Source organism: Rhamphochromis longiceps, linkage group LG14, assembly GCF_057381845.1.
Source record: "Rhamphochromis longiceps isolate RC_006_pf linkage group LG14, R_longiceps_female_GT1.1, whole genome shotgun sequence".
Classification (NCBI taxonomy): domain Eukaryota; kingdom Metazoa; phylum Chordata; class Actinopteri; order Cichliformes; family Cichlidae; genus Rhamphochromis; species Rhamphochromis longiceps.
The window spans coordinates 937934-961433 of record NC_140570.1 but is presented as its reverse complement, the minus strand read 5'-3'; the positions used below and the strand labels follow the sequence as shown (position 1 = coordinate 961433).

Genomic DNA, 23500 nt, shown 5'->3' with positions numbered 1-23500 from the left:
ACCACTCACAACCACTAGCACTTTATACAGCCTCTGTAGAAACTATCTACACCCTCACTTATCTTAACTGCACTACTGTATAGCTCTGTGTAAATAATCATTCTGTACATTCGATAATCTTTAATCCTACAACTGTTTACAACTTGCATAGTTCCCATTTCTGTATAGCTGTATATCTCAGATTTCTGTAAAGTTATTTATTTCATATTCTGTATAGTTTTTCATATTTATATCCTGTTCATATCCTGTACATAGCTTGTACTCACTACAGCCTGTACATACTTATAGTTATAGCATATTCACAACATACTTCATACCGTGTACATTATAACATACCATAATAGACCCATTTCTGTAATATACTTACATATCTATATTATTGCTAATATATATTGTAATATATCTATATCACTAAAGCACTTCTGGATGGATGCAAACTGCATTTCGTTGCCCTGTACCTGTGCATGTGCAATGACAATAAAGTTGAATTCTATTCTATTCTATTCTATTCTAAATATTGAATATTGTTGTGTAGCAAGCAGGACCAACAGCGCACAATGTGCTTGGAAATAGCAGCCAATAGAGGTGTAGTTTATGTCTGTGCACACCAGTGTGCACACCTGTGTGGATCAGCGCACTTGTATTCGAAAAGTTTCTCCATGTAATGGTCTGCTAGAGAGTGTAGAGACCCATAGCCCCGTCCCCCAGGGCATGAAGCAGGCATGGAGGAGATCCAGGCCCCAGACATCCAGAGGCCCCAGAGAGCGAGAGCCCAAGGAGGACCACCGGAGGGGCATCTGTGCCACCCTCCTGGGAATAGCTGAGGAGAGCCTCAGACGAGGGGTCACCCAGTAGCCATGGAACAGAAGCCAGAGGGGGTTGCAGTGGCGTGCCCGCCGGCTCTGCCGGCAGCCAGCTGTGCCAGAGTGAACCGAGCCACAGGCCCAGAGGCCGGAGGCCCGAGGGCCCCCTTTGCCCCGGAAGAGGCCTGACCGAGCAACAGGCGCCAGGCCCCGCCAAGTAGTCACCGGGAGTGAGCTGGTACATACCTGAGCGCCCAGCCCCGGACACCAAGAACCACCAACGCACTGACCCCTGAGGGCATCAGTCACCGGCATGGAGTGTGGTGAGGGGAGATAGGCCTTGGAGGGCCTGGGAGTTCCCAGAGAGGTGGAGTGTAAGACCCGACCTGACATATAGACACAGACAAACAGGCACACACAGACACAAACATGCATTCCCACCCTCATGCACACATATACAAACACTCAGCACTCACCCAACGTAGGGATAGACATAAATGGACACACAATCACACTCCCCAAACAAACTCTATAGCCCAGGTCCAGGTACCCTCACCCCTGGAGGGGGAAACGGCACCTAGACCCAGGAGATGTTACCCTTTCCCCCGGGGTGGAGGCAAGCAGACCGCCCCAGGCTCCGCAGCAGCAGGGAGGCCCCGCATCCCAGATCCCAATCGGACGGTCAACACATGGTCAGCTACCTTCTTTCACGGCGTCTTTAACCCTTTAGGACCCACCATAGAGCCAAGTCCGCCAGAGCTTACTTCATATTTTTACATGCTGTAGTTCCATTTTGGGGAGCATTTCAAGTTGCTAAACATCAATACAACTGTTATAGCCCAAAGTTTAATAATATGTATGCATTAAGTCCATAGTAACTACATAAATTGCAAAAAAGTGCAATAAACTACAAATTGAAAATTGTTTTTTTACATATATTTCTACTTAGAGACATTTCAGAGGTTTATCCCTCAAAACTTTAAATACAAAAAAGTTGCACAAAATAGTTTCCAACACCAGGAAATTTATTTTGAGTGTCTTCATAGTTTTATTTTTGAGATACACCAATTTTTATATTCTGCAGGAAAAACAAAAATAAATCTTATAATGCAAATTTGCAAAAAAAACAGCATGTGCATCAAAATAAACTATTTTCAGCAGCGCAATTTGAGTTCTAAGCATCCCAGCAACTATTCAGAGAAGCATGAAGTCAAACATGACTTTTAAAAACACCAGTACCGGCTTATAAGGCCCCAAAGGTTAAAAACTACATTTTCCGCAAAAATGACATCACTTCCGGTTTCGGGCAGGTAATGGTGGACATGCGATAGTTCGCGCTGACGTCTATTCCAATGTAGGAAGTGTTACGAACAGCTGATCGGATCGGCAAAGCGTGTTTCTGGATTATTATGTTTTTGTTGCTGCAAGTGTTTTTTTGCAAAGCTTTATGTGGAAGGAAACCGTGACCGAGGACAAGCTGATGGCATAAGATGTAAGTACAACTCCTCCGGTTTCATATGCAAAACAAATTATTGGGGTTAAATAGCAAACTGTTCAGCAAAGCCTTGATGATGTTGATCCTCTTCAGGAAATGTTGGCTGCGCTGCACCATTTCAAAGGTTTCACAGTTTTAGGAAATATGCAGATGTGTTTGATGTAAATAGCAGCACAGCACCGAGCCACGTCCTTCCCAGCTCTCTTTCACTTTCCATCAGTCAGTCACCAACACTTCATTAGCAGCGGCTTGGCTGAGGGCTGGCTTCATGTGCAGCACTAACACACAGTACGTAGCTTTTTTTAAAAACGCGGCAGTATTTCCTTCTTTCCCTCGTTCAGAGGAACCCTGTGACCTGGGAAAGGCAGGGATTCTTCCAAAAACCAACCAAAGGCTACGCTCAGCAAAACAAGCTGTGGTAGAAACTGAGATCGCTTTAATGGGGAGGTAGCCTTCCAACACAGTCCGGGGAAATCTAACACATTGGCACTTTTCATAATTACAACTGCCTCCAGTTAAAGGACGGGCGATTGGAAGTGTGTGCATACATGAGTGACTGAGATTGATTACCTGGACAGAGAACGATTTCTCCCTCAGCACTGCAGAGACAATCTGCATAATCACTGGCTTCATCACAGTGAGTGCTCTGCACCCTGCAGAACAGTCACAAAGAAACAGCCAACAGTGAAGGAGCTTTGAAAGTGCTGAATCAGCTTTAATTATGGCTACACTTCAGCAGCGAGGACACTTACTGCAAACACCATCAGCTCCGTCCACAACGGGACTACAACCCCACTCTCTAACAAACCTGTACAACACTTCAGTGGGTTACAGAGCACACGAGAAACGGTAAACATTGGCCCAAGATGACATCACATACATTTATAATCTCAGTCAGCTCAAAAAGCACATGACCAGCAATCTTTATCAAACAGAGCAACATGATTCGCAAATGAAATACCATCTATGAAATGAAGGACAGTATTTTTAGATCATTTATAATTTGTTAGATTTAGCAGATGCCCAGCATTAGCTAACATTACCCATAAATAACAGTTTCGATTTCAAAAACGAAGCAACTTATCCTTCACAAATTAGAGCGTCGCTTTTAATTTCCTTCATAAAACTGAATTTTTTTAATGCTAATGTTAGCCAACTTTAGCTTTAATGCCAAGGTTAACCAACTTTAGCTTTAATGCCAAGGTTAACCAACTTTAGCTTTAATGCCAAGGTTAGCCAACTTTAGCTTTAATGCTAAGGTTAGCCAACTTTAGCTTTAATGCTAAGGTTAGCCAACTTTAGCTTTAATGCCAAGGTTAGGTAACATTAGCTTTAATGCTAAAGTTGACTTCCCAGCACAGCAGAAAGCTAACTTAGCTTACCTTCTTGCCAACACTGTCACTAGCAAAATATTGATTTAATTCTCATCGTGCATTTGTCTCTATGAGGATCTATGCTGCTATGCTATGCTTTCAGTAACCAATCAAGAAGCAAGGAAGGGGAAAAATAAGAAAGGTATTTGGGAAGGAGTAAAAATAACACAATCCTTCGAATTTATAATAAATATCCTTAAAGTGTCTATAAGCTGTCAGAGAAACTGTTTTTATACATTAGGATTATTATAAATGTAAATTTATAAATTTTGTAACAAAATCAAGAAAGATTCAATAAAACCATTGACTAAATACCAGAGCCGCCAAGAGTAATCTTTGTAAAGCCCTGTGACTATTCCTTTGAGACCACTCAGGCCAGTCAGTGTTAATGCCACATCATGCCTCAAGGGTATTGTGGCATTAAATGGAGATGTGGTTAGTGGCCCCGCTACATCCAACCTATCAGAACAGTTCCATTCCTTCTCTTATATATCTGAGTTTGCTTCTTTTTCCCTCTTTTCTTTGCACTGGTGTGACCACATTAAATCTTTCCAGTGTCTCAGCTTAGCCTTAAGTAGTCTTCCCAGAAGATTACATCAGAGGACCCAGAGGTGGTCAGACACAGGATGCTTTACATTCTACTGGAATAAGTGCCTGCAAATTTGGTTAGAGTACACACACGACAAAGAAACACTGTTATACATTTACACGCTGCTAACACTGGCCTGGCACATGCTCCCTCAGGACCATCCTGCCTGTCAGAAGCTGCAACAACATATTTCATCTCATGCAAACACGTTCACAGCAACTCCCTCGTCCACAGCCAAACGAGCACAAAGGAAAGAAACAGGGAGAATACTCTTGTACTAGGGTGTCTTTTTATAAAGGTTCAACAGCCTTTTGCCCAGCTGATTAACAGCTGTATCTCACAGGCATGGTCAGCAAACTAAATGAGTGTGTCACACAAACATACAGCAACCTACAAATACTCTGGAATGTTACGTGTTGGTTGCATGTGGTCAATTAGCCACACAACATATTAATTTTAGAGATCCTCCCAAAGACACCAGCAGCACTGTAGCTGCAGGTGTCCAACTCCGTCTCCAACTCCCTCTGGATAAAAACACGTGTCAGTCACTGTGAACTGTTCAGGGTAAAACAGACACCACCACGGATCTAAAATTCCCACCAACAGCTAATCTAGTGAAATGTGAACCGTTTGCTCAGGTGACCGATAAACTGAAAAAACTGGTGTGGAAATATTTGGCATTCATCCCCTCTGATGAAAAAGCGTGAACACAAACCATTTTGGATGTGAAATGTTACACGCCTACTTTTCAATCCGTTAAACACGAGCACGTACCCACGCCACAGTGAGACGTCACTGAAATGTGTAGAGGAGCTGCAGACAAAGGCAGGCTGGCGGTTGCTATGGAACCCTGATGGTTTACGGCCTCGGCAAAGGCCGAGGAGTCAAACCTGCTCCAGTTAATCAATGACCGCCTTTCGCTGAGCCGGGGCAATCAAACACAGACGTGCATACCAGAGAATGAGATGGAGAGAGAGCGGGGCTGCGGAGGGCAGCAAACATGTGGGAATGTCTGAACAAATGAGAGGTTGGAAGAAGTGATCGCATGTTGGAGGCACGATGACATCAGACAGACGCCTTGATATGAGCTATCAGGAGACGGCGGCTGCTCTCAGGGAGCCGTGATCCTGCCGTTATGTTGTGCAGCTAATTCACACGCAACAGTCAAAACATGATGTCCTACTGCATCCACACTGCTGGGACAACATGTGGAATACAAACAGAGCAAAATGGGAATGGGACCCCGTGTAGCTTTTATGAATTCAACTGAAAGCTGAAGGCTCCGCCCCCCTGTCTACTCTGAAATAGCACCACAGTGTGAGAGCGCTGTGGTGGGGTGATGTGGGTGTTCCCTGAGAGCCCTGCAGAGCCACATCCATACACGTCACTAAGTGTCGGGTCAGCTACAATCTGACCCCCCCCAGCATCCGCTGACCACATCATGCACACGGTCAGCTGCTGCAGTGGGAGCTCATCACAATAACGTGTCACAGGCCGGCTACAGCTTGTTCCAACAGATGTTCTCTGCTTCGCTCCCCCCACCTCCACGCCACCCCCCCCCCCCCCCCCCCCCCCTCCTTTATGCCAGGACAATTTGGGCCAATCCCCCGCTGTTAAACACGCTCCCAGAGGCACGAGGCCCAATCCAACACGTGGCTGGAGGTGGACTGGTGCTCAAAGCAGCCTAAACTCTGAGTGGGATTTTTGTGATTTTTGTTTTCTTAAATAAATGCAACACCAGTGGGTCATCATCACCTGATTTACACAGACAGACTCTGTATGGACTGCATCCATGAGTGCTAACCTTTAAATTAAAAGCCTCCTATTTTAAGTAGCATGCTCTGCACTGATAAAGTATTCTTTGTTGCATTAGTTTAAAGTTTCCACCTGGAAACTTGAATACGCAGTTTGAGCTCCACTCGTGCAGCCGTAGCACGGGTTATATATAAATCTATCTGCTATGGCTGATGTACCCTGTTAGGAGAAAACAGCTGTAGCCTTTAAGGATGTTTTCTCCCTTTATAACAAGTTTCCAGAGTTGATCTTGGAGCTGTACTCACAGGGCCGTAGGTTTGGTTGCTTCTTTGAGCAAACAGCCAAATATAATAACGCTCCATGAAACGCAGCTTTCTGTTAGTGCACAGAGGCTGAACCACACAGTCAATCCCTCATATACTTCAAGGTGCAAAATGTTTTCTCAGTTTTTATATACAATAGAGAAATACTACTGTATTGTACTGTATAAATACTACTGAATGAAATCTGAACATAGCTCTTGGGACTTGGATCGTGTGGTTCTGTCAGCTCAGAGTCACTTCTACTTAGAAAATACAAGGTTTTTGTTCATTCACAGGAAATGTCCTATATTTTCACTGTGGACCTTTTTTATTCTAAAGTAGACAGGCAGATAAAACTGGAACTTTTCTGTCATTAAATGGTTTAAATTGTTTTGTTGTAACAGGAATGGCCAACAGTTACAGTTACCAGTCCAAAGCTGTCCACTGGAGACCATCTGTTTGAGACCCACGTCCAGGATCGATGCCTCACCTCCACTTATTCAGTCGCTGAACTGGACCTGACTTCTGTCTTTGTGGGAACATCTTCAGTGGAATTATCTGACATAACTTTCCGTGTTGTACAACAATGATTATACAGTTATTTCGTCATCATTTCAGCTGCTATAATAGAAGAATTTCCCACATGTGGGATGAATAAAGTATTTTAGATCCCGCTGTAGTAAACGGAATCATCATGTGACGTTTCTGGACCGACTCTTCATTTTTGAGCCCCACAGGTTGTTGCCACCTGGTCCGCCTCACCAACTATGTCTCCAACCATCAGAGGACCTTATCATATTCTCACTGCTATTTCAAACTGTACATACAAATCCAGCCTTGAAACTGAGCCTTTTGCAACAGTTTGCTGTGTGGCTCACTTAATTTGTTCAAGTAAGGATGTTAGTTTTTGGAAAAATATAAAGAAACTTATTCCTTCAAAGGCTTCATATACAAACCAAAGGAAACTGAGCCAAGCTACATAAACATTAAGAACAAACTGAAACTGAGAGAAGCAAAGAGGAGACTGTGTGAACAGCAGCATGCAGGAGCACACTGGTATGGCTGCCAGCTGCTGCCAGCACAGGACTGACCTGTGCTTAGGGGAGCACACAGCAGCCTGATGAGTGTTTGCAGAGGGCTCTCCCACATCCTCTCTTTACAATGGGGTCGACGTATTAGGTCAGAGACGGCAGATGCTGAGGAGCAGCAGGGATACACTGTGGGAATAATGGCTCTGCAACAAGGTCCTCAGTTTGAACTCGAGGCCCCCAAAATAAGCAGAATGCATGAGAGGGAAACTCTCACTGTGTTCCAGTAAACAGCCCTGGTTAGGTCACATTGGCACCCAGGAATAGCAGTGTAACCGTAGACAGACAGGTCTGGTCACGCCAGCCCGGACGTGTATGCGTTTGTCGCCTATAAACAGAACTCACACGGAGGAGAGGAAGTGAGGACTCAGCACTGAGAGGCTGGAGACAGCAGGTGCTCTGTGTGCGGACTCACAATCCTCTGCTGTGTCCCAAAGGTGTTTGGAACACCTGGGCTTAACCAGTTTACCTGCCAGTACTGTTTGTTTCACTTCTTTAGGATTTTGCAATTTGCCAGCACAACTAGCAGCTACCCACCAGAGCAAACGAGTTAACGATGATAAACTAGCAAGAGCTCAATTGAAGTTGATTTTTGTAAAGAAATAATTGTTTCATATATGCCGTATTTTGAATAACCTCATAGAAATGAATAGGAAGCCAGAGACAATGTGTTTGCGCCATGCAGGTTGGCACTTTGCACACAAAATGACTCATTTGCGCAGTTTTTAAATAGAGTTTGGTGACAGAAACGGGTAATGGCAGCGTACACACCCACAGCGCGGCTGCTTGGTGGTGGCTAACCTGCGAGCTCAGCATGGAGTTACCCTGCTCCATCTCCCCGAACTCCGTCACCTTCCTGCGGCTCCACAAAGCCCCGGGCACCGACTCAAAGCACGGGAAACGCTTCAAACGAACACGCGGTGAAATCACGACAACTTACTTTAACTCGTGCGGCTGAAACTCTGCCGTCCCTCCGCCGTTTTCATCGCTCGAGGTCCTTTAAATAAAAGCCACGTGTTTTTGTCCGTTTGTCTGGGTTTTATTGCGGAACAATCCCGCGCGTGTATTGGGGTGCGGTGCAGACTCCAGTATACTCTGCAGGAGCTGTCCCTGTGTCCGTGTGTCCACGCTCACTGAAGCAGCAGTCCACAGTCACCGGGATCTTTGTCCATTGTGTGCCTCCTCCCCACGCGTCTGTCCGCGGAGTGCTCCTCTGCTGCCGGGGCTCCTGTGAGTAACAGCTGGCTCACAGTCATGCCTATGCCCGCCCCGCGGAGAGAGCCGGGCTGTCAGGGAGCGGACACCGGAGAGGAGGAGGAGGGAGGTGGAGATCCGGAGTCAGAGACAGGGGGGCCAAAGTGGAACGATAGAGAGCAACAATGTGACTGATCCATACCGCGGATTTATTGATTATGCAACCTGACTGTAGGTCTGTAGGGGCGCCAGCAGAGCGGATTCTAACTGGAAAAGAAAGCAGGTCGACCTCTCTCTCATATCTCAGCTTAATCACTGAAGAACAAAGGTCAAGCCCCGCGTATTACCAGCCATAAAACGGAGCTCCTCAGGCACATCAGCCTCTGCTGCAAACACTACGGTCCTGTGGGCTTTTATTAATTACTGAGCATGTTTATGCCAGATGCCTGACCCACTGAGCGTGGAAACACGTAGGAAAATCCTCCAGGTAAATTAAGGTGGACTTATTCCCCCCTTATTCAATTCAGTTTTATTTATACAGCGCCAGCATCAGTCAATCATATACTGTAAGCTAGAGCCTACGATAATACAGAGAAAATCCCAACAATCACATGACCCCCTATCAGCAAGCACTTTGGTGACAGTGGGAAGGAAAAACTCCCTTTAACAGGAAGTTACTGTTTAGTTTTTTGTATTCCCATTCAAAATAATCTTTATTCATCTTCCCGCAGGCCTTGGTCCAGCCACTCAGCCCACACACTGAAACAAGCTGTCTATTTGCCCCTTGAACACAGATGATGCAGGAACATTCAAACATCTGTCCTTTAAATAAATTAACCCGTCACAGATTTTTATAGTTGTCTCTTAAAAGCACAGCCTGCTCAGCACCTCCCAATCTATGGGGTTGCTCCTCGTTGGCTTCCTGAAGCTGGCCAAACAGAAGAAAGTAGACTTTTAGTGAAGGCGTGGGCCTAAAGCAGGGATGTCACACACGCTTTACACTGTGAGCCCACTTTGACCTGATGTGGACAGGACCAGTGACACCTCAGGCCTAAAGTGACAAATTAAACAAGGGGAAAACTGAGCTGAAATTAAAAGGCAGAAACAACATTTTACATTGCCCCTCTGATTCTTTCAGTCCTGAGTCTGAGAGTTTGTCTATTAGCAGCCATGTTGGACACATGTGGACGTTAGAGACTCTGACTCATCTGCTAATGTCTTTGAAGGGTTTTATCTGGGCCCTATTTTCTTTTAGTATTCTTCCTCACAGGCTCCATGAAACCAAGCAGCTATTATCCAGGTAAAGTATTAGCTCACCTTCTTTGAACAGACAGACTTCTCTTGATTTGAAACCACAGACAGTCACCACTAACCCTCTCGCTGAACACATTTCCATTTTTTGATAACACGAGCTTGTTGCTGCTTGATTTCCTCTAAACTGAAATGCTGACAAGGCAGAGCTGTAGCGTGGTTTAGACTCTTTAGTCTAGCCAAGGTAAGCTCCATTAGATTAGCTGACACACATCAGCATCTAGTCATGGCTTGCTATGCTGCCCCGCTCACCTGTCCTGAGGGGAATACTTCTGTGCCTTGTAAAGTATTACTCACATAACCCAAGGGAGTGGTAGGAACCAATAAAGTCTGATCTACTTCCTGTTGTATAATCAGATATCAGCGTGTATTAAGGTGTGCATTACCGCCTTGTAAACAACACAAACTGCTGCTGTTTTCAGGACTGCAGCTATTCCCGCTGTGCATTACTGTCCAGGAGCCTGACAGTGAACTCTGCTTCACCCACACACTCATTTTTCAACCTTCCCCCCCAGGACTGACTGTCTGGGGTAAAGGGTGCAGCATAAATAGCCCAGTGTCCCCACTCAGGTTACCCTGCCACTGTTCAGGTCAAAATGCCACAGTGACAAAGGGACCCACTGCAGACATACACCTATCCCCGAGCTGTGCAGGACATAGAATTACTGCACAGCTTCTAAAGAAAGTACTGCATGTACTACGGCTCTGAGAAAAACACTACAGTGTTTGTACTTACACAGCAGTACAGAGGGAAGTACACATCCTGTGAGTAATGATGAGTACTGTCTCTTTAACTCATTCTCATTACACACAGCACGCTCTCTCCGAGGCTCTGATGTACACTTCCATGAATTTCCATGACTACACTGCAGTAGTTACATCGTTACAGTTTTACTTCCTTTAAAAGCAGTGAATTGGGCAGCATGACAGGAAACTCTGTGTGTGTGTGCGTGTGTGTGTGTGCGCGTGTGCGTGTGTGTGTGTGTGTGCGTGTGTGTGTGCGTGTGTGTGCGTGTGTGTGTGTGCGTGTGTGTGTGTGTGTGTGCGTGTGTGTGTGTGTGTGCGTGTGTGCGTGTGTGTGTGTGTGTGTGTGTGTGTGTTACAGCATTTCTGCCCGACTCTGAGAAAATAAATTGAAATATTAAAGATAAGTTTGGTGACATTTTTTATTTTCCTGGACTCTATTTCAGTTTTCAGTTCTGGCTATTAATTGACTCCACGTAATAATAGAGAGCACCAGTTAGCCATTACTTTAATTTTATGACACTAGTTGCACTCCGACTATGAGCCTGAGTTGTGTCTACACATTAAAGACAAGAAGCTGTATCTTTACATACTTTAGCAGTTTGTTTTACACCAACAAGGTAAAGAATAATTAGATAAACACTTGGGATATATCAGGATGCGTACAGTGTGTCCCCAAAAAGAAGAAGCTACAGGGCTAAAAAAAATCTGCCTGGAGCAGATGAACAGTTTTGGAAAGTTATCATCTTAAACAAGAAACAAGAAGAAACAGGAAGAAAAGTCCAGGATGTGAGAGATACAGCTGACCCTTCAGATGACCCATGAACTGAAGCCTCATCAGAAACGCTCGTGATCAGAGGATGGCTGTCAAACAGGGATAAGAGGGATCCCTGCGATAGCTCCAAATTCCCCATAGGTGTGAATGTGGGAGTGAATGGCGACAGACTGGCGACCTGTCCAGGGTGTACCCCGCCTCTCGCCCTATGACAGCTGGGATAGGCTCCAGCAACCCCGCAACCCTGAAGAGGCTAAGCGAATGGATGGATAAAGGGATGCCAAATTACACATGAGCTGGACTGAAAATCAGCAGGTCTGATAGACTGAAGAGTCAGAATGAAAAAGGTCTAAAATACTGGAGCAGGGTGGGATTGTTGGACAGACAGCATGTCCTCCTATGAACTGTCCCTGGAGACTAGCTGAAGTAAAGCTGCCTAAGAATAAAGGTGGTCACATATATCACATATGGCTCAAGGGGTTGGGAATCGCATCTGTAACCGGAAGGTCGCCGGTTCGATCCCTGGGCTCTCTGTCCTGGTTGTTGTGTCCTTGGGCAAGACACTTTACCCTACCGCCTACTGGTGTTGGCCAGAGGGGTCGATGGCGCGATATGGCAGCCTGGCTTCTGTCAGTCTGCCCCAGGGCAGCTGTGGCTACAACTGTAGCTGCCTCCACCAGTGTGTGAATGTGAGAGTGAATGAATAGTGGCATTGTAAAGCGCTTTGGGTGCCTTGAAAAGCGCTATATAAATCCTATCCATTATTATTATTATTATTACCAAGAAGTGACTTTCCAGCTCATAGTATATTTACAGGTGTTTCAATAAAGTGCTGCACCTGTTTCACATTGAAGAAATGTGGCTCAAGACTTTTACACACTTTCAGCTCCCTTTGGTCCAGCCAGTCTGTAGGGACTCATGTGGCTTCTGCATTAAGTATCTACAGTAATATGTAGAGTATCCCGACTCGCCCCTCTTCCAAAGATTGGCCACATTAATGTACTGGTGTGCGACACACCTTTCTCTAAGGATCTCATAGTCGCGATGGTCCCTTCAGTTGTGTTACTACTCTATGTGTAGACAGACGAGCTAGTTAAGCTGTCCAGTTAACCCTTGTGTTTATCTTTCGTACACACTCAGTTAACTCCCTAACCCGGGAACCTCGGGGTCCTCCTCCTTTAAAAACTCACACTGAGCATTTGATCCAACAGACCTGCAGCCAGACTCTCTGACTCACAGTTACTGGGATTGTGCACATCAGCAGGCCGCTGAAAGCGCCAAGTTAAAGAGAAACCATGGATCCTTTACTACACTGGGAAACATCAATCCTACTAAAACTGCACCAAAAGCAGAATGTATCGTGGGACGTGGCTGAGCCGGCTCCTACCTTGTGACAGGCGAGTGGGCTGTCTAATCTGGATGGCATCAACAGCACAGAGGTTCCCACAGGGGTGCAGCGTGATAACCCCCGACCTGTTCTCTATGTAGCAGTGCTGAGCTGCCACACCAGGACCCTGGATGCTGATGTCCATGGGACCATGACCCAGAGTGGTCCGGCCTGAGGGAAGGAACAAGTATGAGGCTTCGATTTCATGCTGTGCCACAGTGAGAGTGATCAGTAGTAGCACCGACAGATCATTCAGTCTCATTTCACATTTTTACCACAGTTTTAAAAAACTCCACTTTTTAGGCTCTCCACCCTGCTGCTCCCACGGCGACCGCTCTCATGAATGGCCTCCATTAGGGCATTACAGTAATCAATGCGACTGGTAATAAAAGCATGCATCAGCATCTCCGTGTTGGCCCGAGAGAGAATAGGGCGGACTCTGGGGATAAAACCAAGCTCAGAGTCAAAAATAACACCCAGGTTTTTCACTTGTAGCGAAGGACATAGTGAAAATGCCTCTAATTTAGACAAGAGTTTCTCTCTCTGAGCCTCGGGACCGACGATTAAAACTTCAGTTTTGTCCTGGTTAAGCTGTAAAAAGTTTTCTGCCATCCAAGATCGTATATCTAAGATACAGTTAAAAAGGGCATCCATTGGTCCGGTGTCATCAGGAGACACGGAGATGTACAGCTGCGTGTCATCAGCGTAACTGTGGAAGTTCACTCCATGCCTCCTGATGACACTGCCGAGAGGCAACATATACAAATTAAAAAGTACGGGGCCTAGAACTGACCCTTGGGGCACACCTCATGTCATTCTATGGATCTTAGAGGAGCATGTATCCATACTCACCATAAAAGTTCTGTCTGAGAGACAGGAAGTGAACCAGTTGTGTACAGCACCAGAGAGGCCCACCATGTGTTTCAGTCTGTTTAAAAGAACAGCGTGGTCTACTGTATCAAAGGCTGCGCTTAGATCCAGTAGCACCAGGACTGAGAGCTTTTGGGAGTCCCAGTTATATCTAAGATCATTTAAAACCTTTAGGAGAGCCGTCTCTGTGCTGTGGTTCACCCTAAATCCAGACTGGAATATCTCCAGGATCTGTCTGTCATTCAGAAAGTCAGTAATCTGAGTAAAAACAAGTTTTTCTAAAATTGTACTTAAAATGGTGAGTTGGATACAGGTCTGTAGTTTTTAAAATCATTACAATCCAAACTGCTCTTCTTCAGAAGGGGCCTCAGCACCGCCATTTTACAGGCAGCAGGGAAGACACCCAACTGAAGAGAGCAGTTCATCATGTGTAAAAGCTCAGCTTCTATGGGAATGTGGCATTAACGCTACATCAGTGAAGAACCAGTTCTTTATGAACCAAACATAAAGTTAGTGACCACAGCCTGACGACGATGGCTCTGTATGGCTGCACCTCTGCACACCTGCTGTTCAGGTACCCTTTACTCCCACTGCTAACTAATGTGACGGTTGGTGTTAAGGCAGTGCTCTCACCCTCAGGCAGGGGCAGCAGGGTGATGGCTGTGCTTAGCCGTCCACTCCCCAAGCTCACCAAGTGGGGGCGCTCTGCTTGGAACTTCAGCCCCTTTCCAGTCTCGATCAGGTCCAGCGGGGTGCTCTGCAGACAAACATTAACAGTGTGTGATGACTGTTTTTGGCACATTAAATAAACATCGGTCATGTGATTTAAAAGCATGCTCCTCGCCTCATGCTGCATGTTCTCTATCGCAAGAAGGGATTCTGATTGGCTGCTAGAGGTGTAATTAATTATACAAAATGCCATTACCATTCCATCTTTGAAGCGTCGGTATGTGTGGCCATGTGAAAGCACGGCAGCGTGCTGTGTTAGCCTGACAGAGCCGACCGTCTGTACCTCTGAACCCGAGGAGGTCACGCCGTGGCGTGTGTGTGGATGATAAAGTGCTGTGACTGGGACCTAACGGGAGATTGTTTCTCGTCCATTAGTCAAACTAATTGGTTTTGCACGTCACATAAAAGCACAGACGTGCAGCATCACAGGGGGCGGCCACAGAGGAGAGATGGCTCTTTTTGTTGCTTCACTCAGAGCCACAGAGGAGGCTGCTGTGGCTGTTTACATCATCCTCTGAGGGAGGTGTGCGCGTCGTCTTCCCCTCACAGCTCAGGCTGAAGCGGCTCCGTGCGCTCAGCTCGGCGAGGGGGAAGGGACGTCACCATGGCAACAGCGCTCCACAATTAAGAGACACGAAGCTCCTGGAGGGCGTTTGGCGAGCAAACCTGTGATGAGCACTTCAGCGCAGCGCAAGTGTCTTCTGCTCTGTAACCGTTAGCAGCACGGAGGCCTGACTGAGAGGCAGGAAAGCGCTCAGGCTCAATAGACGAGTTCTCACGGGACAAACCGAAGCTGTTGCGTGGAGCTCTTAGCTCGAGTTTTTCTGACAAACTCCCATGATGGAGAACTTCCTGCTCTGGTTCCCACGCTTTCTCACTGGTGACCCTGTGCATGGATAAAAATTCAGGTCCTGCTTTGTTTGTAGTGGTCAACATATTTGATGCACTGTTTGTTTAAAAGCATCTTTATTTCCCATTGGCTCATACATGTTCATGAAGGCCTGTGCAGAAGGATGTGCGGCTGTTTGGCACTATGTTTCTGTTCCAGTGTCATGATCAGCCTCGTGCACAGGAGCTGTAAATCTCGTAAGCGTCCCCGCCTGACATTCTTCTTCTCTTTGTCTTATTTTGGTAAATTGAACATTTTTCACTTCCTGCCTGTGTGTGTTTCCACTGTGTTCATTAGTTCATCCCAAACCTAATTACTTCTTTTCGTGAACTACATGTGACTGCATGAAACTGTGGGAGAAGTGATTAAGTGCATGGAAGCTGATGTTGGGCAAAGCCAGCACATCATGCTTTCATGATTGAACACATTAACTTGTCTGAATGAGTGTCGGTCCACAACACTGTCCTTCACTGCACACAGAGTTAGTTTGAAGTCCCAGACACTGGGACTGGAGCAGTCCCAGTGTCTGGGACTTCAAACTAGCACAGGTGGAGCACAGGTGCTCCACCTGTGCTCCACCTGTGCTCCACCTGTGCTGACAGGCAGCGTCTGACGTTGTTTTCACGGCTCTGTGGCAGCTCCAGTGTTGAAGGAGCTGCAGGAGTGTGGAGGCATTTACTGGCATTGATTTGCATTTTCAAACACTGCTGTGTCTGCATCTTTGTGTCCCACTTATGAGGCTGTGTGTTGTTTTTTTCATTCTCAGGACGAGACGAGTGACTCGCCGTCCTCTCGGCTGGTTAGCTAGCCAGGCGTGTCCTGATAGGATTATCTGATGGCGGGGGTCGGTGGGTAGAGTGGGGTCAAGTCTAAGAGGATTGCTGAGATAGAGGGCATCTTGCTTACGGCACTGGGAGAGCTTATACTGGGAGTGATGGGATGAGAGGGGTGGAGTCTGCAAGATGGCTTATCTGCTGTGTGCTGCTGCTCCCATGTGGAGCTCTCAGCTTCCTGCCTGCATGTGCAGGACACACTGTGATGTAATCTAAGAAGCAAATATGTACTTCGTCTGTACATTAGTGAAGCTGTTGTGAGGTACCGCTGCTATCAGCAGACGTCCGCTCATTATATGGTCACATGTTTATTTGGGGGATTTTAAATGGATAACCTTGTTTACGTCTCTTTGACTTATTGATTTCTTTACTGCCTTTGAAGAGATGAATTCACTACAGGATCACTTTGTCACAGCAAATTCAACTAAAAATGACAAATCAAAAAAGTATCATCAATATCATCAGATGTTGGATTAAACTCATAAAATCTCTCTCAGCTCAATTTAAATAGCAGAAAAACATTTTTTCAACTGTGTTCAAAATATTGTTTCCTGGTTTTTGCTCATTTTTCTGTGAATTAACAGAATTAATTATTGTAGAAATGTGGAGACTAATGCCAACTTGTCTGAAAGGACAGTTCGGTTTCATTTCATTGCCGTGTCCTCTTGGAGTGATGATGAACGGTCCTGCACATAGTGGCTGCAGCCTCTGCAGGCGTCTCTGTGAAACACCAGTGCAGGACCTCAGAGCGCACAGGGAGAGTGCTGGGAGCTGTAAACTTTGGAAAAACCAAGACTCAGAGATTTGTTTCCTGCTTTGACTTCTTTGTTTCCTCTCCAGCAACAAAGCGGTTATTTGCACTCATCAGCTTTGTTGCAGAGACTTTAAGGAAAGAGGAGTCACACCGTGCTAATATCAGGCTGACACCCCCCAAACCAGGAAGTGAAATTCAGAAGTATAAGAAGCTGTTTTGCACAGGTGGGTGACATCGGCCCAGCAGCAATCTGCTGCTCAGTTTGACTGAGATATCTGCTGTGACGACTGTTTAAACAGAGATCGGCGTTCACGCTGCTGTGCTGAGCTGGGTGCTTTTGAAGAAATAAGAGATGAGTTTCTTGGTGGATGCTCACATTAAACATAACCAAAGTTTGAAATAATGTACAAATAACTGGGAGCCAAAAGCTCAGCCTTACACTGCTCATGGATCTTTATGATGTCATACAGAGCAGATATGAGGGGCAGCAGCCAGGCCCAGTGTGAGATACATGAGGAGTATTTTGAATGTCAAAGCTTCTGAAAAGATCTGCAGATGAAGACGAGTTCCCTTTAAACGTCTCTCATGTCTGCGGAGCACGTCTGCAGGAATCACTGAAGTTTAATCTCTAACTGGATATATGCACAGAAAAAAAGGAAAGAAGAACACCCCCCCCTCCTTAATGCCTGCAGGATTTTTAGAAGCAGCAGGTGTGAAGCACAGACATCTAATCTGCGAGTCTGTCTAATTACTGCTTTACCCTCGCCAACATATGTGCTGCTGGAGCCGACCTCAGTGACACGGCAGCCTCTGTGCTTACGCTCCGTGGAGTCTCCATGCCAGGACACCGTCCCATCGCCCAGTGTGCCGACATTCAACATCAGAGGACGTCAGACGACGAGAGCGCCCTCTGTGTGTTTTTAAGAAGCTGCCACGTCTAGAAGAACGGTGTCCCAGGCCACATTACAAAGACTCCGACTCTAAACGGTCTCAATGCATCTCTGGCCTTAACAGCGACTAATAAATATGGCTAAATGAAGACTTTGTTCAGCAAGTGATCACATCTAGAAAATGGCACTGAGGCTGTATGGTGTAATCTAATTACTAATTAAATGATTATGTTCTTGTGCTTCAAGTTCTTCAAAAACAAAAACAGTCTTTAATGCTCCCTGGAGCTACAGGACACAAATGTGCTCATTCAAAACTATCAAGTGTTTGGACTCTTCATGCTCACTCCTGTAATTATTGACCTTATTATTGACGTCCTCACCAAAAAACACAGTCCAGCTCGTTATGGCACAGCTGAACCCTGAGCACAGCGCTATGAATGATGCATAAATGACATGGGTTTGCCTCTGTTACTTCTTTGTATGTTAGAAGCCCCAGTGATGGATACTGCGTTACTGTTTAGTCTCCGATCAGTGCGCTATTTGAAGTCGTGCAGTGATGTGAAGTAAGGACTTCCCACAGGTGTGTTAAACCTAAAGTAACGAGCCCGTTTTACGACGTACAGATATTCGTGTAAAACTGTATGGAGTGAAAGGAAACAGTTGTCAGAAAAAACTACTCAAGTAAAGTACAGATTAAAAACAAAGTTCTACTCTGCACTTGCACTTATTTCCCAGCTCTGGTTGTTTGTGGTTGGACGCTGTGGAGCTCCCACTGTAGGTCACAATGATAACACTGGATCTCAAGGTTAGTGTGGAGGTAAGGCGTCTACTTCTGTCTAACGTGCATGACACTGAATGAACCAATGAACAAAAATAAAACTCTGACTGACTCTTATTTCCATCTCACAGCACACACACACACACACACACACACACACACACGCACACACACACGCACACACACATTTACCTGTAACACCTGGTGAGTTTGCCGTCCACACTCCGGCATGTTCCTGTTCAGGCGGTCCATATCCACTGAGCTGTCCACGGCTCCCTGCGACACATGAAGATCCTGAAAGAGGAAATGAGAACATGAGTAACAAACGTCGTCACGGCTGAGCTCATTTCTCAAACGTTAAAAAAAGGGAAAAACATTTCTGTTTTTGGAGTCCATGTCTAAGTAAAAGCTAAAAGCTTAAAAAGGTCCCAGACTCACACTTTGTTTCCACTACAGTTCATGAAAGTCTGAGCGCGCGTGTCGGGAATCCCCATCCCAACTCTGCCCTCACACTAATGCCTCTATAGGTGTGATTCATACTGTCAGCACACACACACACACACACACACACACACACACGCACACACACACACACACACACACACACACACACACACACACACACACACACAACAGATGGTAACAGATGGTTTAACACACACATTTAAACCTCTTGACACATTGACTGGAAATCTCCTCAAACACACACTCATCACATTTTATTCACGTCATTTTTGGGGTATTTCCATCAAGTCAGCACAGGATGGATGTGTATAAATAACGCTCCGTGTCTATATTAGTGTATGTGTTAGACACTGCAGTCATTATGTGAGAAGCACAGAAAACCACACAGGAAAGGTTAGAAAACACATAATTATCCCAGAGTCTACAGAGCCAACCAGAGTCGTATGCAAGCCTAAAATGTTGTGCGTGATACGCTCTGCCTTCAGGATAACAAAGCACTGCTGCATTATCAGCGTGTTTGCTCTCCTGACAGACTGCGCAGCCTCGAGCGAGCCATAAAAACAGTAAATCACAAAACAGGCAGAAAATAAAAATAGCAAAGAGCTCTCAGCAAAGAGCTTTTGTGTAAAAAAACCAAACTCCTTTTTGAGCCTGAAGAAACACTTTGTTCCTCTTTTCTTGTTCGGTGAGAGGAACCAAGCAGCGTTTAAGTGTTCACCTGTCAGTGGTTGGCTCCAAATATAACCACTACCTTTCTCCAGTTGTCCAGCAAATGCATCGCCTGCATGGCACCACGCTGCTCCAGACTGACCGACCCAGCAAACCCAGCAGGGACTCGACTGTGAGCGGGACACCTGTGGCACTGCTCGTGACTTTAGCTTCTTCAGACTGTCTTTTTGTCCTGATCGTGGTCTTTTGTTTAAAGCTTCCCTTCACATAAACTCCCATTCAGAAGGTCAGACCTGTTGCTGCTTGCTCCACTAAGCGAAGACCTACATTCCTGACTGGCAGCACCAAAGTTGAAGATAGCAGGTAGATGAGTGTGTGTGTGTGTGTGTGTGTGTGTGTGTGTGTGTGTGTGTGTGTGTGTGTGTGTAAGCAATGATCAAAAGAACGGAAGAAAAAAGCAGAGAGTGAAGAATAATGTTTTGAAGTTGTTGAATCATAAAAAGTGGGGATGACTGTAATTATGCAAATATACCGTAATCCCCGACTGAAGAAGCACGAATAGAACAAACAGAGCGTGAAGAGCAGAGTACGGACACGCAGTCTTCAGTCCTACTTGAAGACACAAACGATGGCTTCTACATCACAGAAGTATAGGTGCATTATTCTGTGCAAACGCATAAGCTGCTAATGAGACTACGTCCAACCACGTCCACAGCACTGGCGTCAGGGCCTGCTGAAGAGAAGCTGCAGCCAGCAGTTTCTGAGCTAAAGCTGTGAGGAAGAATCCCAAACGTGCTGCTGGTTATGTGGAGGACGGAGTGCTGCCAACTCACTGTGCAGGTAAAGTGAATGCAGCCAGTGATAACTGTGCAGAACACACCGCTGAGCAGCATGCATGAGCTAAAGGTTTTTCTGTTTGGTATAAGTATCAGAATGACTTCATTCTCTGTAATGTAACATGTTACTTTCTCATTAGTTACCCTGTAATGTAACATGTTACTTTCTCATTAGTTACCCTGTAATGTAACATGTTACTTTCTCATTAGTTACACTGTAATGTAACATGTTACTTTCTCATTAGTTACCCTGTAATGTAACATGTTACTTTCTCATTAGTTACCCTGTAATGTAACATGTTACTTTCTCATTAGTTACCCTGTAATGTAACATGTTACTTTCTCATTAGTTACCCTGTAATGTTACATATTACTTTCTCATTAGTTACCCTGTAATGTAACATGTTACTTTCTCATTAGTTACACTGTAATGTTACATATTACTATCTCATTAGTTACCCAGTAATGTTACATATTGATTTCTCATTAGTTACACTGTAATGTAACATATTTTCTCATTAGTTACCCTGTAATGTAACATGTTACTTTCTCATTAGTTACCCTGTAATGTTACATATTACTTTTTCAGTAGTTACCCTGTAATGTAACTAGTAACTGATTACTATAGTGAACAGCTGGTTAGAGTTCAGGGAACATAATGTTTGTTTCATCCTTCCTCTGCACAGGTGCAAACCATCTCAGGTGCTGATACATTCCTGTTTCTAATCCTGTCCATTCTGGTCACCATCTCCAAACCACACCTCAGAGCAGGTCATGTTACCATGTCAACCTTAACTTTCTTTGTGTCAGAACTGGACACTCGTCTCCACCCTGCCTGAACTTTCTTCTTCACCTTTCTCATTTAAAGCCATCCACCTTCACCACCTCTCACCCTTGTACCTTAGCTGTTACAGATGTCTCTCTCTCATTCATACACATGTAACCTGTCATGTTTTTGAAAAAGAAAGTTAAGTACAAAGCTGTGTTAACCTGTCCATCCGGCCCCACCTCCTCTCCTTGCCATCACATGACTAACTCATTTATATGTTCAATTTCCGTTTCTGTTTTTCCTATTTCCGTTTCTGTTTTTCCTATTTCCATTTCCGTTTTTCCTATTTCCATTTCCGTTTTTCCTATTTCCATTTTCTTTTTTCCCCATTTCCGTTTTTCCTATTTCCGTTTTTCCCCTTTTTGTTTTTCCTATTTCCGTTTTTCCTATTTCCGTTTCTGTTTTTCCTATTCCCATTTTTGTTTCTCCTATTTCCGTTTTTCCTATTTCCATTTTCTTTTTTCCTCATTTCCGTTTTTCCTATTTCCGTTTTTCCTATTTCCGTTTCCGTTTTCCTATTTCCATTTTCTTTTTTCTCCATTTCCGTTTTTCCTATTTCCGTTTTCGTTTTTCCTATTCCCATTTTTGTTTCTCCTATTTCCGTTTTTCCTATTTCCATTTTCTTTTTTCCTCATTTCCGTTTTTCCTATTTCCGTTTTTCCTATTTCCGTTTCTGTTTTTCCTATTCCCATTTTTGTTTCTCCTATTTCCGTTTTTCCTATTTCCATTTTCTTTTTTCCTCATTTCCGTTTTTCCTATTTCCGTTTCCGTTTTTCCTATTTCCGTTTTTCCTATTTCCGTTTTCATTTTTCCTGTTTCCGTTTTCATTTTTCCTGTTTCCGTTTTCATTTTTCCCTATTTACGTTTTTTGTTTTTCCCCGTTTCTCCTATTTCCATTTTTCCCTATTTCTGTTTTTGTTTCTCCTATTTCCGTTTTTCCTATTATCATTGTGTTTTTCCTATTTCCGTTTTTCCTATTTCCATTTCCGTTTTTCCTATTTCCGTTTTCCGTTTTTCCTATTACCGTTTTCCGTTTTCCCTATTTCTGTTTTTCCTATTTCAGTTTTCTGTTTTTCCTATTTCCGTTTTTGTTTTTCCTATTTCCTTTTCCGTTTCTGTTTTTCCTATTTCCTTTTCCGTTTCCGTTTTTCCTATTTCCATTTCCGTTTTTCCTATTTCCATTTCTGTTTTTCCTATTTCCATTTCCGTTTTTCCTATTTCCATTTCCGTTTCCGTTTTTCCTATTTCCATTTTCGTTTCCGTTTTTCCTATTTCCTTTTTCATTTTTCCTATTTCCATTTTCGTTTTTCCTATTTCCGTTTTCTTTTTTCCTATTTCCGTTTTCATTTTTCCCTATTTCTGTTTTCATTTTTACCCTTTTTCCATTTTTGTTTTTCCCATTTCTGTTTTTCTTTCTCCTATTTCCGTTTTTCCTATTCCCATTGTGTTTTGTGTGAACAAGCTGTTGCCACTAAGAACATCCAGTTCACAGTAGTGATTTAACAGGGATGCTCTGATAAAGACCCCACACAGACCATCACAACGACCGACAGATGAAACCTCATCAGCGATGAAGAGTGAACACTGATCGTCTCATTAAGTTAATATTCTACTGAGTGCTGGTATAGATGTGGATGTTAATCTGACAAGTACACAATAACACAGTCATGCTGTTATTGAGCTCAGCCAATCACAACACTGCGAGTCTTCAAATAAAATACCACAGAAAATGTGGAAAAGTACAACAACGTATCGTCATTTACTTAGATTCTGACAAGATTTCCTGTTTCGTTGTTACATTTTCTGCTCTCCATTTAAATGCCACTGTGGAGCATGGTGTTAGCTCCCTCCACTTCAAAGGCCATTTCTCTCAGACCGTGAGATGTGGGGGGGACACAACAGCGGCTTTTCTTTCTCTCGAACTCTGAGTGGAAACACAAAGAACTCTCCATCTTTCGATCCCTCACTCTTCCTCTCATGCCAGGACAGAAAGGCTGACATTGTTTTCTGATGAGCAGATATAGCTCTCACACATGAGGGAATCTGGTTTTTGATGAGGTTGTAAAAAGTGGGGGAGGGAAGCTCCCCAAATAGCTGGAATACAAAAGTGTCAAAGCATTCACAGCATGCCAAGTAGATGGA

At 44.6% G+C, this 23500-nt stretch overlaps 1 protein-coding gene across 23 annotated transcripts in view; it reads right to left on the bottom strand.

Moving 5' to 3' along the window:
- The window catches only part of phldb1b (pleckstrin homology-like domain, family B, member 1b), a 116659-nt gene that overhangs the window by 65507 nt on the left and 27652 nt on the right, over positions 1 to 23500 (bottom strand). For 18 of the 23 annotated variants that reach the window (XM_085380105.1, XM_085380111.1, XM_085380120.1 and 15 more), the window contains 3 exons: positions 18752 to 18853; positions 14320 to 14443; positions 12817 to 12987 (listed from right to left, as the gene is read on the bottom strand). In XM_085380105.1, the coding sequence (XP_085236231.1) occupies positions 12817 to 12987; positions 14320 to 14443; positions 18752 to 18853 (397 nt within the window). Of the gene's footprint in view, positions 1 to 8345; positions 8863 to 12816; positions 12988 to 14319; positions 14444 to 18751; positions 18854 to 18997; positions 19017 to 19775; positions 19948 to 23500 lie in introns of those variants that run through there. The other 5 variants (XM_085380104.1, XM_085380108.1, XM_085380126.1 and 2 more) reach the window with 4 other exon arrangements.